This window comes from Callospermophilus lateralis, chromosome 7 (assembly GCF_048772815.1).
Source record: "Callospermophilus lateralis isolate mCalLat2 chromosome 7, mCalLat2.hap1, whole genome shotgun sequence".
Lineage (NCBI taxonomy): Eukaryota > Metazoa > Chordata > Mammalia > Rodentia > Sciuridae > Callospermophilus > Callospermophilus lateralis.
The window spans coordinates 13,861,684-13,875,647 of NC_135311.1; the positions used below are offsets into that span (position 1 = coordinate 13,861,684).

General features: G+C 33.0%; 1 protein-coding gene across 1 annotated transcript in view; it reads left to right on the top strand.

Annotated features, from left to right (window-relative positions):
* Positions 1-13,964, top strand: part of Atf6 (activating transcription factor 6) — a 225,463-nt gene that overhangs the window by 99,207 nt on the left and 112,292 nt on the right. The window contains exons 13-14 of the mRNA XM_076862746.1: positions 7,001-7,068; positions 11,346-11,460. Of these exons, the coding sequence (XP_076718861.1) occupies positions 7,001-7,068; positions 11,346-11,460 (183 nt within the window). The remainder of the gene's footprint in view (positions 1-7,000; positions 7,069-11,345; positions 11,461-13,964) is intronic.

Genomic DNA, 13,964 nt, shown 5'->3' on the forward strand with positions numbered 1-13,964 from the left:
TCTCCAGATTCATCAGTTTACTGGCAAATGTCATAAAGTCATCAATTTTTATGGCTGAGTAATATTCCATCACACACACACACATACACACACACACACATATATATGTATGTATGCATCTATATGTATGTACATATGTATATTACACACACACACACACACACACACACACACACACACCCCACATTTTTAAAAAATCCATTCATCTGTTGAAGGCACCTAGGTTGGTTCCATAACTTAGCCTATTGTGAATTGAGCTGCTATAAACATTGATGTGGCTGCATCATTGTAGTATGCTGATTTTAAGTCCTTTGGGTATAAATTGAGGAGTGGGATAGCTGAGTCAAATCATGATTCTGAGGAATCTCCATACTGCTTTCTATAGTGGTTGCACCAATTTGCAGTCTCTGGTGGGGAATACAATGTATGGTGTACCCTTTTCTCCAAATCCTCGCCAACATTTATTGTTACTTGTATTCTTGAAAATTGCCATTCCGATTGGAATGAGATGAAAATGGTGTCGTTTGCATTTCTTTAATTGCTAGAGATATTGAACTTTTTTTTCACATTTATTGACTGATCATATTTCTTCTCTGTGAAGTGTCTGTTCTGTTTCTTTGCCCATTTATTGATTGGGTTACTTGGTTTTTGAGTTCTTTAAATATCCTCTAGGTGTAGGTTGCAAAGATTTTCTCCCATTCTGTAGACTCTCTCTTCATGTTCTTGATTGTTTTCTTCACTGTGAAGAAGTTTTTTGGTTTGATTCCATACCCTTTATTGATTCTTGATTTTACTTTTTGTGCTTTAGGAGTCTTATTGAGGAATTCAGTTCCTAAGCCAAATGATGAAGTTTTAGACTGACATTTTCTTCTAGTAGGCACAGGGTTTCTGGTTAAATGTATAGGTCTTTGATCCACTTTGAGTTGAGTTTTGTGCAGGGAGAAAGATAGAGGTTAAATTTCATTGTGTAACACATGGATTCCATTTTTCCCAGCACCATTTGTTGAAGAGGCCATCTTTTCTCCAATGTATGTTCATGGTGCCTTTGTCTAATAAGAGATAATTGTATTTATGTGGGTTTATCTCTGTTTCTTCTATTCTATTCCATTGGTCTTGTCTGTTTTGCTATTACTATAGCTCTATTATATAAATTAAGATCTAGTACAGTGAGCCTCATCCTTCGTTTTTCTCACTAAAGATTTCTTTCGCTATTCTGGGCCTCTGATTTTTCTAAATGAATTTAATGACTGCTCTTTCTATTTTTATGAAGAATGTTATAGGGATTTTAATAGGAATTGCATTAAATCTGTATAGCGCTTTTGATAGTATGATCATTTTGACAATATTAATTCTGCCTATCCGAGAACATGGGAGATCTTTCTATCTTCTAAGGTCTTTTTCAGTTTCTTTCTTTAGTGTTCTGTAGTTTTCATTGTAGTGGTCTTTCACCTCTTTTGTAAAATTGAATCCCACGTTTTTTTGGTTTTGTTTTGGCTTGGTTGTTTTTGAGGCTAATGTGAATGGGATAGTTTTCCTAAATTTTCTTTCCACTGATTCATTATTAGTGTATCTTGCCCACGTCCCGCGCCTGTGATGGAATTTAGGTTTCCTCTACATGAAGTGGGCTGGACGTGAAATTAAGCTAAGAAAAAAAGGCAGAAAAGAAATACACTAGAGAAAGTAATTGTGAAAAGCGAGGGTGGGACGGCTCTTCAACCTTAGAGGTCGAGCTTCTACACTGGAAAGAGAGTGAGAGCATGAAGTTGCTTTGTTATATGGGGAAACTTTCAAAGGTTTTCCATAGAGTGTTCTTATGCCAAATAAGGCAGGAGGTGGGTTGTCCAGTTCCCAGTGGGTTATGCCCAACTCCAGAGCTACAAGATCTGTCTCCCTAGGGGAGCAAAGACAGAGGTCAGGGTTTTGCACAATCCATTAAATGGGAGGAGCCACAAAGTAGCTTGCAATGCTAAATCCAAATCTCCTTGGCTCAAGGCCCAGTGAAGATGTTCAAATAGCTCAGGGCTGGCTCCCCTCAGATGTATAGCAACACAGTTGATTACAGTTGTTCATTTTATATCCTGCTACTTTGCTGAATTCCTGTACGAGTTCTAGCAGTTTTCTAGTGGAATTTTTTGAGTCTTCTAAATATAGAACCATGTTCTCGGCTGACAGGAATGTTTGAGCTCTTCTTTTCCTATTCATATCCTTTTAATTTCTTTCTTTTGCCTAATTGCTTTGGCTAGAGTTTCAAGTATTATTTTGAATAGGAGTGGTGAAAGAGAGCATCCCTGTCTTATTCCAGTTTTAGAGGAAAAGCTTTCAGTTTTTCTCCATTTAGAATGATATCGCCCTTTAGTTTAATGTATATAGCTTTTACAATGTTAAGGTATATTCTTATTATCCCTAGTTTTTCTAGTGTTTTGAATATAAATGGATACTGTGTTTTGTCAAATGCTTTTTCTGCATCTATTGAGCTAATCATGTGATTAGTGTCCTTAAATCTGTTTATATGTTGAATTACATTTATTGATTTCCATATGTTGAACTAACCTTGTATCCCTGGGATGAAACTCACTCAATCATGGTGCGGTATCTTTTTAATATGTTTTGAATGAGATTTGCCAGTATTTTATTAAGAATTTTTGCATCTGTATTCATCAAGGATATTGGTCTGAAGTTTTCTTTTCTTGATGTGTCTTTGGTTTTGGTATTAGGATGATACTAGCCTCATAGAATGAGTTTGGAAGGGTTCCCTTCTTTTCTAGTTCATGGAATAATTTGAGGAGAATTGGTGTTATTTCTTTTTTGAAGGTCTGGTAGAACTGAGCTGAGAATTCATTCAGTCCTGGGCTTTTCTTTGTTGGTAGGCTTTTGATGGCATATTCAATTTCATTGCTTGGAATTCATCATTTCTCTGCCCTCCTGATTCAATTTGGGGAGGTCATGTGTCTTTAGAAATTTGTCCTAACTTATATTTTTAAAAGATCATTCCAGCTGCTACACAAAGTAGACCATGGTATGGGGGCATGAATGAAAATAGGGAGGCCAGTTAAGATGCTATTTCAGTAGTCTAGGTAAGAGATTTGTGGAGCCTGTACTTGTGGGGTAGATGTGGAGCTTGAAGAAAGCACTTAGATGTCTATATTTTGAAATTAGAGCTGTTAGAAATTGTTGCTGTAAAATAAAAAGGAATTAATGGAAATTCCTACGTGTTAAGTACTAGTTGGACAGAGATGCCATTATTGATAACAAGATTGGGGAAAGAGGAACTGGAGACAGGAGTATAAGAAACTAAAAAGGAAAAAAGAGATAGTGAGGCATTGAGCCCTGGGCCAACTCCAACATTAGAGGCTGAAAGAGAGAGAACTAGCAATTGAGAAGTAAGATGAGTGACTGACCAGTAAGATAGGAGAAAATGCAGGATTGTGGTACCCCAAACCCCAAGCAAAGAGTGTCTTAAGAAGAGGTATATGATTAATCATTACAGAGGTCAAGAAATGTTAAGATGATGACTAAGAAATTATCATTAAAATCAACCATTAGAACTTGATTGATGAAAGTTGTTTCATTATAGTTGTGATGATAAAGGCCTCACTTCGAGGCCTTTGTGGGAAATGATACTATATGAGAAAATGGAAAAGAGTATTTTCGGATTATCTCCATAAGTGTGAATAGAGAAATAGAGTAGCTACAGGAATCAAGAAAGAGGTTTTATTTTTAGATGGAAGATATGATACCAGGTTTGCATATTTATAGGCTAATGGAAACATCTTAACTATTTGATTTTTTTGGAGCATGTGATTTGTTCAAAAGCAGCATGTGATTTGTTCAAAAGCATATTAAAATTATATTAAGAGACATAAATTTTGCCATTATAGAACTGTTTTCATCAATAATGTGAGCATTCATGTTGGTGAACTCAAAACTCTGACTTTCTGAGATTCTATGATTATCAAGTATGTGCTTAGATGATCTATTATCTAGTATGTGCATAGATAATCTATTATGATTCTACTATGTGCTTCTCTGGCCCTCTCCAATACCTTTTCTTCTCCTACTATGGCAATTGTATTGGTTGTTAGTACTTTTAGAGGCTTCTGGGCGGTCAGTATATGCCGTGGGTACCTCATAGCCCCCATCTTGCTTACTGGCATTAGACTGCAGAGTTTGGTACTGCAAAACTCTTGTCTGCTAAGTCTTAACATCAGCTGCTATCATGGCTAGAGAAAAAATGAATTTTATTTTGCTTTCTAAGTCTGGAACAAGGCACATTTTATTGTCAGAACCTAAGTTATATCCAGAACCCTGCTGACAAAAGAGTTTAGGTAATGTGGTTTTTAGACTTCCATCTTTTGCAATACAAGAGAAGAGCACAGGAGGCAAAAATAGGTAACTGCCAATAGATAATCCCACATAGCTGCTATAGTGTTCTGTATGAAAAATTAGATTCAAATTCTTGGCCTTAATGAGGGTTTTTTTGTTTGTTTTGTTTTGTCTTATCTTTAGATACAATTTGTCATATTATCCTGTTCATTAGATTAAAAAATAATGTATTTACTGTGGAAGGGGTTTGTTCTTTAATCTTAAAGGAATTCCAACACAAGAAAAATAATTTTATTTTAGTTTTATAATCTTTGTTCATTTAGAGAAGATTTGTAACTTAAAGTCTTGTCTCTTTCTCTATTTTGGGTGCATATCTTACTGTAGGGGGCTTAGATCATGGTCAGAATTGTAGGAATCTTAGGTATTACCAAAAAAGGAATGGCAAGGATGAATCTATATTTATCCAAGCAAAAGAAGTTCTCCATTAGAGGAAGAGAAAGATCATTCTGCTTGTACTGTTGTCGATTCTAAAGCATGTAAAAATTCCTTTGATTCTCTTCCATAGGGTAGAGAGCCTGAAATTGCTCTTCTTTTATCTTCTTTTTTTATTTCAACTTTCTTTTTCCTCCAGATTACCTCTTTCAAATGCCACAAGGAGTCAAAAGTCTTATAAAATATTTTGTAACTCTGACAAATTGATATTTATTTGAAATTTCTGTTGCTTTTAAATATTATGTCTTTGATTTGACACATCCTCTCTCATAATCTTACCCTATTCCTAGAATATGAGTTGTTAGAAAAGGTGCAGGGACAAATTGATGAAAATATCTTTCAAAATGAAGGCAAAATAAAGATATTTTCAGATAGACAAAAAGCTGAGAAAATTGGTATCCAGAAAACCCAAACTGTCAGACATTCCCAAAGTTTTTTAGACTAAGAAAAATGATAACACATAAAGGAAGGAAAGATACAAGAATAAGTAATATCTTATTACTAATAAAAAACAGGCTTAAAAAAATATGTGTGCTTCATATGTTTAAATGTTTTTAAAAGAGTATTGTCTTTTTAAAGCTAAAGGAAAAATGGTTGTGAGGTTAATATTTAATGAAAGAATACAAAGATGAATGGGTAAATAGAATTATACTGCTAAGCAGGGGTCTGCAGTGGAGCAAACTATATTATAAGCATTTATGAATATGTCCAAATTAACCCCACTAGTATGTATAACTATAACACACTAATAAAGGATTTTTTTCAAAAAGAATTATACTGCTAGAATTTTATATTGTTCAAATACTATTTCAAGGTACATTGTGATTAATTTAAAGTGGATAGTACTATGTATGTACTATTTTTTCCCTATACATCCTTAGCTCTAATAAAGGTTAATTTATAAATTAGGCACAATAAGAGACAAACTACAATAACTAACATTAAAAAAGAACAATTGTAAAAATATACTGTAACAAAATTGCCAGCTTCACTACTCTTGTGCTTTTAGGCCATTATTAGGTAAAATAAAGGTTACCTGAACATAAGACATGTAATACCATGACAAGTTGATCTGATAACTGAGATGACTACTAAGTGAAACAGGTAAATAGTGAATACAGCATGGATATGCTGGATAAAGTGATGATATATGTCCAGGGTAGGATGGAGCTGGAAGGCTTGAGATTTTATAACACTGCTCAGAATAGCACAGAATTTAAAATATATGGATTGTTTTTTTCTGGAATATTCCCTTTAACATTTTTGACCACAGTTAACCATGGATAACTGGAACAATGGTTAGCAAAATCATGGATAATAGAGTCCTACTAGGCAGCTAAAAAGTCAATACAAGAAATATAAATGGAATTGAACTAGTTTAATGAAAAGAAGATAAGAAAAGAAAAACAAAGAACAAAAAATTGAGAAATAGAAAGCACAAAAATAAGCAAATGCCAGGAGATGTATAATTAAACAATTATTTAAGCCACTGATTGGGTAGCAGTAGAGTCCCTTATTAGTGTAATAATAGTAATATGTCTTTGAATTCTGATACCTTTACCAAACTCTTCTGAAGATCAGCTTACAAAACTGCCAGGAAGTATAACAAGGTCACAGACGCATGTTAAAGAAAGGTTTCTAGTGTAGCATGTGTGGACTACTGATGGTTCCAGATTAAACTGGTTTCTTGCCAAGTGAGTCATCATTGAGATCTTTTTAATTACAAATAGTCCATAAATGTATTGGCATGAATATATTTGTGTTTAAGTAAACATTGGGGATCTAGTTTCATTTTGGATTTTTCATACTGCTTAGGAACTTTTTATTGACAAATATAATTATTTTAGATAAATTTAAGTTGTGATGTGTCCAGTAATACTTGTCTAGCTTGTTCATAAAACCTGTGCTTAGTCTAAACTTCTGTTCTTTTTCTTTAAACTCTATATGGGTAACTGCTTTGAGTGTCTTAATCTACAAGAGACACATCTCTGTGAGACTGTGAGCTAAAGGGTTTGGAATTTTATGCTGATGTTTAATTACGTGAGCTTAATTTGTCACAACATCCATAGAAAAACCAATATGAATTCTTTAATACATATAAATGTAGAATAAGACAGCATAGGAATAGCATCATATAATTTTACTATGTGGCATTAGACATTTTTTTTTTCTTTTTCTCTTTCAGGGTGCTCTAGAACAGGGCTCAAATTCTCAGTTGATGGCTGTCCAATACACAGAAACCACGAGTATCAGGTAAGAAAGTATCAAGAAGCTTTTGGCCAGGGAATTTAAAATAGCTTGTGTTTTAGTAAAGTTGAAATTCATAGTTCTTTTTTACCTTAATTTGTCTTAATCTGAGCCTTTAATATTAATTCATATAAAATATACTACTTCTAAAAAGAATACTACTTCTGAGTAAAGTCAGATAATTTCTAAGGATAATCTCTCCTCAGTCCCTTAAATGCAAATTTAGTCAGAATGCTGTTCATTTGTAATTTTACTGAAAATCTTAAAAACACATAGCTCCCCTCTCCTTGATTTGCCTCTATTTCATAAGCCTAAGGGAGGGGAATACTGTTTTTCACTGTTCTATGCAGATGTCTTGCTGGATGTTTTATTCATTTTTATCTTTAAATCCATATAATAATTTGAAGTATATTTTATATATGAAAAACTCGGCAAGTCATTAATTTTTTTTTTGTAATTTTTCATTATCATAGAACCAAGTGCCAGAACCAGAATTCAGACCCTAGCATTTGACATAAAATTCCCTTTTCACGACACGATAGTACTTAAGATTTTGAAACAATTCAAAGAAAGTACTATACCTAGGAGTGTCTTCACTATCCATCCCATTTATTGATTCTTGATTTTATTTCTTGTGCTAGGAGTCTTACTAAGGAAGTTGGGGCCTAATCTGACATGATGAAGATTTGAGCCTATTTTTTCTTTTATTAGGCACAAGGTCTGTGGTCTAATTCCTAGGTCCTTGGACCTCTACAAACTACAGAAATTAATGAACTTAATGAAGTCCTTAGAAGATCGAAAGATCTCCCTTGTTCTTGGACAGACAGAATTAATATTGTCAAAATGATCATACTACCAAAAGCACTATACAGATTTAATGCAATCCCAATCAAAATCCCAATGACCCTTCTCATAGAAATAGTAAAAGCAACTATACTACAGAGCAATAATAACAAAAATGGCATTGTATTGTCACCAAAATAGATTTGTAGATCATTGGTACAGAATACAGGACACAGAATCAAACCCACATAAATACAGTTATCTTATACTGGACAAAGGCGCCGAAAGTAAATACTGGAGAAAAGATAGCCTCTTCAACAAATTGTGCTGGGAAAACTGGAAATCCATATGCAACAAAATGAAATTAAGCATCTTTCACCATGGCATAGTACTTTTTCATTAGTTAAAAATGTTTTTAATGAGTTACAGTCCATTCTCATTCATGGATCATCTTACTTATGGATTTTATATTTGCTTAATTGCCAAAATTTATTTGTAGCTGGGCACGATGACACATACCTATAATCCCAGCAACTCAGGAGGCTGAGGCAAGAGATCAAGATTTCAAAGCTGGCCTTAACAATTTAATTTAGCAAGGCCCTACGCTACTCAGTGAAGCCCTAAGCAACCAGCAAGACCTTGTCTCTAAATTAAATGTAAAAATGTGGCTTACTGGTTAAGCACCCCTGGGTTTAATTCTTGATACCAAAATATAAATAAATGAAAATAAAAGTTATTTGTAACCCCCAAATAATACAGCATTTTGAAACATGCATAGATATTCTAAGGTAAGGTTAAACCAGACAACCTTTTACCTTCTTTTTTCACTATTTAGTATATTCAAGGTCCTTTTTGTAGTTCATTTAGTGTCATGTTTTTCATATTTTTATACCTTTTATTGGCAATTGACTATTTAAAAGGGCCGCAAGCATATTGCTGAGGTGCTGTCTAGTGTACCTAAGCCCATGACGGGTCCAAGGTATTGTAAAGTTTTATTCAGGCATGAGCTACCATGCTTTTGGCTTTAAGTTTAATGTTTATTAAAGAAAGTGTCCTTAAACAAAAACATGCATAAAATGAGGTTACATATTGAATGACAAAAATATAATTATCTTTCAGAGGCTTACATGAACCCAATCCTGTATTTATTTGTCTTAGGATTCACTAATTCATTGTTAGTGGTGACTCTTTAGAACACATCTACCAGAAATAACAAGAATTGTCTGTATATCCAAAATACTGTAATCAAGCACTGTCTAATGAGCAAATGCAGTTATTTCAAAGGAAGATCTTTTTTTTAAAAAAATTTTTTTAAGTTGTTGATAGAACTTTATTTATTTATATGTGGTGCTAAGAATCGAACCGAGTGCCTCACACATGCTAGGCAAGCCCTCTACCACTGAGCCATCACCCCAGCCCCTCAAAGGAAGAACTTATAGCTCATTTATAGTTTCCATTTAGGTCAATCTTTTTCTCTCTTAAGTTAATAATATTTGATTGATAATAAAAGTTTTTCTCTTTGGAGAAGAATGAAGCATTATAGGGTCCCATTCATTCTTCTGGATGTTGGTTTATTGTGTTCAACACTAAAGACTAAAAATATTATTAAGAACTACTTAGTATCATTTGAGTATATCTTTTCACATATGATATAGTTTGAGGTATTATTAAAGTTTGGTCATTAAATTATCAAGGTGCCTATATGGTGCTTTTCATGTCAGTAGCTAGCACTCCTATAGAACAGGACTCATGCTTGGTCATTTACATAGATGACATCTCTGACCCCATTAAAAATCCTCCAAGGCTTCTGTGGTTATATTCATTTTATTCATGAGGAAACTAGGGTTTCCATACCCTGAAGAATGTCCACGCAAGTAGACCAAGAATTCAAAACCAGGTGTATTTATTTCTAAACCTAGATTCTTTTCATTTTTGATGAAGCCTCATAGGCAAGATCACCTTCGTATATTTGACAGAATTAAGTCTTCAGACTTAATTTTCATTATAAAAATTTTTAAATCATACAAACTTATGCAGAAATCTTTGGTTTTGATAATTTAAAAAATTTTTTCATGTTTTAGAGTATATTTGACCATATGTTATATTTTAGAACCTTGATTCAGAAATGAGAATTTTAGAACTGAATTTTAGAACTGAACCTTATAAATATCCTAATTTGAGGTTTTTCAAAATGTTACTTTAAAAGTTACTACCAGGGCTGGGGATGTGGCTCAAGCGCGCTCGCCTGGCATGCATGCTGCCGGGTTTAATCCTCAGCACCACATACAAACAAAGATGTTGTGTCCGGCAAAAACTAAAAAAATAAATATTAAAAAATTCTCTCTCTCTCTCTCTTTAAAAAAAAAAAGTTACTACCAAACATCTGCACTTGCATATTTATTGCAGCCCTTTTCACAATAGTGAAAAAATGGAAACAAGCTAATTGTACGTAATGAATAAATGAAGAAAATATGGTCTGTATACATAATGGGATATACATAATTATTCATCTATAAAAAGGAAATCCTGTTATTTGTGACAACATGACTAGAACTGGGGAACATTATTCAGGCACAGAAAGAACAAATACTGCATCGATCTTGTTCATATATGGAATCTGAAAACGGATCCCATGGAAGTTGGGAATAGAATGGTGATTACCAGATGCTGGGGAGAACAGGAGGGAAGGATAGATGGGGAAAGGTTGATCAATGGGTACTAAGTCACAGTTAGATAAGAGAAATAAGTTTTGGTGTTCTGGTGTGTAGAAGAGTGACTATAGCTAATGATATGTACTGTATATTTCAAAAACATTAGAATAGAGTATTTTTTAAAAATTATTTATTCTAATTTGTTATACATGATGGTAGAATGCATTTCATTTCATATTACACATATACAGCACAATTTTTCAAGTCACTGATTATACACAAAGTATTTTCACACCATTTGTGTCTTTATCCATGAACTTAGGGTAAAGATGTCTAACTCGTTCCACCATCATTCCTATTCCATCACACCCCTCTTTTCTCCTCCCTCCCCTTTGCCCTAACTATAAAATTCCTCCATTCCTCCCATGCTTCCTGCCCCATGGTCATTATGAGTCAGCACCCTCACATCATATTCAGCCTTTTGTTTTGGGGGATTGGCTTATTTCACTTAGCATTATATTCTCCAACTCCATCCATTTACCTTGCCATGATTTTAGAATAGAGTATTTTGAATGCCTTTACCATAATGAAATGATAAATGTTTGAGGTGATAAGTATGCTTACTCTGGTTTGAACATTATAACAATGTACACATGTATCAAAACATCACATGGTGCCCCGGAAATATGTGTAATTTTTATGTATCAATTTAAAATAATTTTTAAGAAGTAAAAAAATAAAAATGATTTCTATAATGCTATTGATTTTTTTGTTGAAAAGACTCTTATAATTCAGACATATGATTAGACATTTTTTACTTGTTAACACTCTACCTTTTTCTTACTTTAGTAGGAACTCAGGGAATGAGCTACAAGTGTATTATGCTTCACCCAGAAGTTACCAAGACTTCTTTGAAGCCATCCGCAGAAGGGGAGATACATTTTATGTTGTGTCCTTTCGAAGGGTAAGTTCATTTTGAAAAAATATGTAAATATTTGTAAGTACTTACTGTGTATAAGACATTGGGCTGAATATTGTTGGAGATAGAAAGATGTGAGAAATAGGAAGCAATATAGAATAAATATGTGAGTGGAATACTCTCAGTGCTATATATATGCTTGACTTTGAGCTGTTTAGCATCATGAAGGCACACATGGAATTAGACTATGACTGTATATTTAGACTGTGTATTGATTTTTATTCTCAATTATCCCTATAACCATACTATTTGTTTATAACCAAAAGAAAAGTAAAAGCATAAACATTTCATATTTAGGCTTTTAAAGCCAATTTCCATTTGGTTATTGAGGAATTTAAGATGAATGTAGGTTTAAGATGAATTAAAGATGAATCACGGACTCATTAACATATTGTGGAATGTTTAGATCTGTGTTCTAGGGAATCTCTATTCCTCTTTCTTCTCTTCAGTATTTACTTTGTTGGTGAAGAATACATTAGATAATCATTCAGGTTATGCAAATGTAAATGTTTATACTAGCATGGCTGAATTTTACAGATGTTAGACTAAATGGAAACAAATGTATAGCTATTTACATTCCATTTACCTTTCCTGCAAAATGACAATATATTCTTCATAGAGGTGCCATGTGAATATCTCTATAGAGTGCTGTATGTTAAACCAGAAACATATAAGTGATTTGGAATTTCTCAATGGTTTATAACCTAAGCCTTCCTTCCTTTTTAAAAAAAAAAAAAAAAAAAGAATATGGGGGGATGTATATGGCTAGAAGTAAGTTTATACTAACAATAGAAATAAATAATTCATTCTCTGATTATTGTTGCTACTCAGTATTACTAAAATTCTCAGTTACTAGTAATTCTTTTCCTAAACTATAAATATCTAGCAGCTCAGTATTTTAGGGCAAAAAATTTTGGCATTTGTAGATTAGGGAGATAAAATGTTTTATATATTTTTAGTTATTATTCAGATATCCTAAGATATCTGGAATTCTTTAGACATGGCATCTCATGATCTTTGCCTTTTGATTGGATTCCTTATGCTCACCTTATTCGCTCAGACAGTTTGTGTATTTCTAAAGTTCCTTTTTAGCAGCAAGAGGGCAGCTAAGAACAGAGTTTCAGCAAGACTTCAACTGTATTGACTGATGAGTATTTACTATTGATATAATTGTTTAAAATGGGGAGGGAATATACTTTTAAAAAAGGTGTCTACCACTTTGTGGAGACTGATGGATGTTAAAACAAATGCATTAAAATGTATGTTATGGAGGTTACTACGGAACAATATTTTTAACATTCAAGTAGTCAAATAGTTTTCTTTCATTGTTTAATAGTTCAGGACACTTCATTAGTTGATGAAAGCAGTATAATGTATATAAGAAATAACAGTTGTGAAACCATGGATTGAAGTCATGGTTAGTAGCATTTTTCTGGGGAAGAAAAAAAGTTATTTTAATAGATATAAAAATATTTTTATATTTAACAGATATAAAAATAGGTATAAAAATAGATATAAAATATTTCTTAATAGAAAAAATATTTTTATAAAAGAAGATGCGCAGAGTTCTTTTTAAATAATTTTTTATTCTAATTTGCTATATATGACAGTAGAATGCATTACAATTCATATTACACATATAGACACAATTTTTCATATCTCTGGTTGTATACAAAGTATATTCACACCATTAGTGTCTTCATACATATACTTAGGATAATGATGTCTATCTCATTCTACCGTCTTTCCTGTGCCATCTCCCTTTCCCTCCCACCCCTTCAGAGTTCTTTTTTTTTTTTTTTTAATAGACAAGTTGCACTTTCCAGCATGTAGGAAAAGCTGTTTCTCATTAGTTTACTGTGAAAAGTACTGTTAGAAAATTAATGATTTCCACTCCTACCCTTTGATGTTCAGGCAGACTGTTGAGACTGTCTAAACGTTTTGTTTAGATTTTTCGTTTACTAATTGGTGATTTATCACTTTTTAGCATTTTATGTTAAAGAAAAAGTAAGTATAGACCCAGATAGCAGAGTTACTAAACAATAGTCTTGCATTTTTTCTTAACTGTAGGAGAAAGGGAGTTAATTTTATTGTGATGACTTTAAATTATGTCATGAGACAGGAATTTGGTTCTTAAATACCTAGATTGTTCTTTTTGCTCTTGTTGAAATGAAAATGAAAGAAGTAATGAATTACTTCATTCTTGGTCTTTTCTAAAATACTTTCCTAAAATGCAAGTGGCATTACTTGTGCAGGGGGGATGTAGACTTTTTCTCCCACTTAGGTTATTAATTTCATTGGCAGAAATTAGTATAATGGAAACTCACAAATGCAGAACTTCTGAAGCCTCAAGTTTCTGCTTTGCAGGAACTGGACATTAGTAACACAGCGAATAAACAAGCCATATTTTTTATATTGAATATATATTTTAAAATGTTTTAATAACTGGAAAAAGTAGAAGTAGCCATTGACTGTTCACTGTACCATTA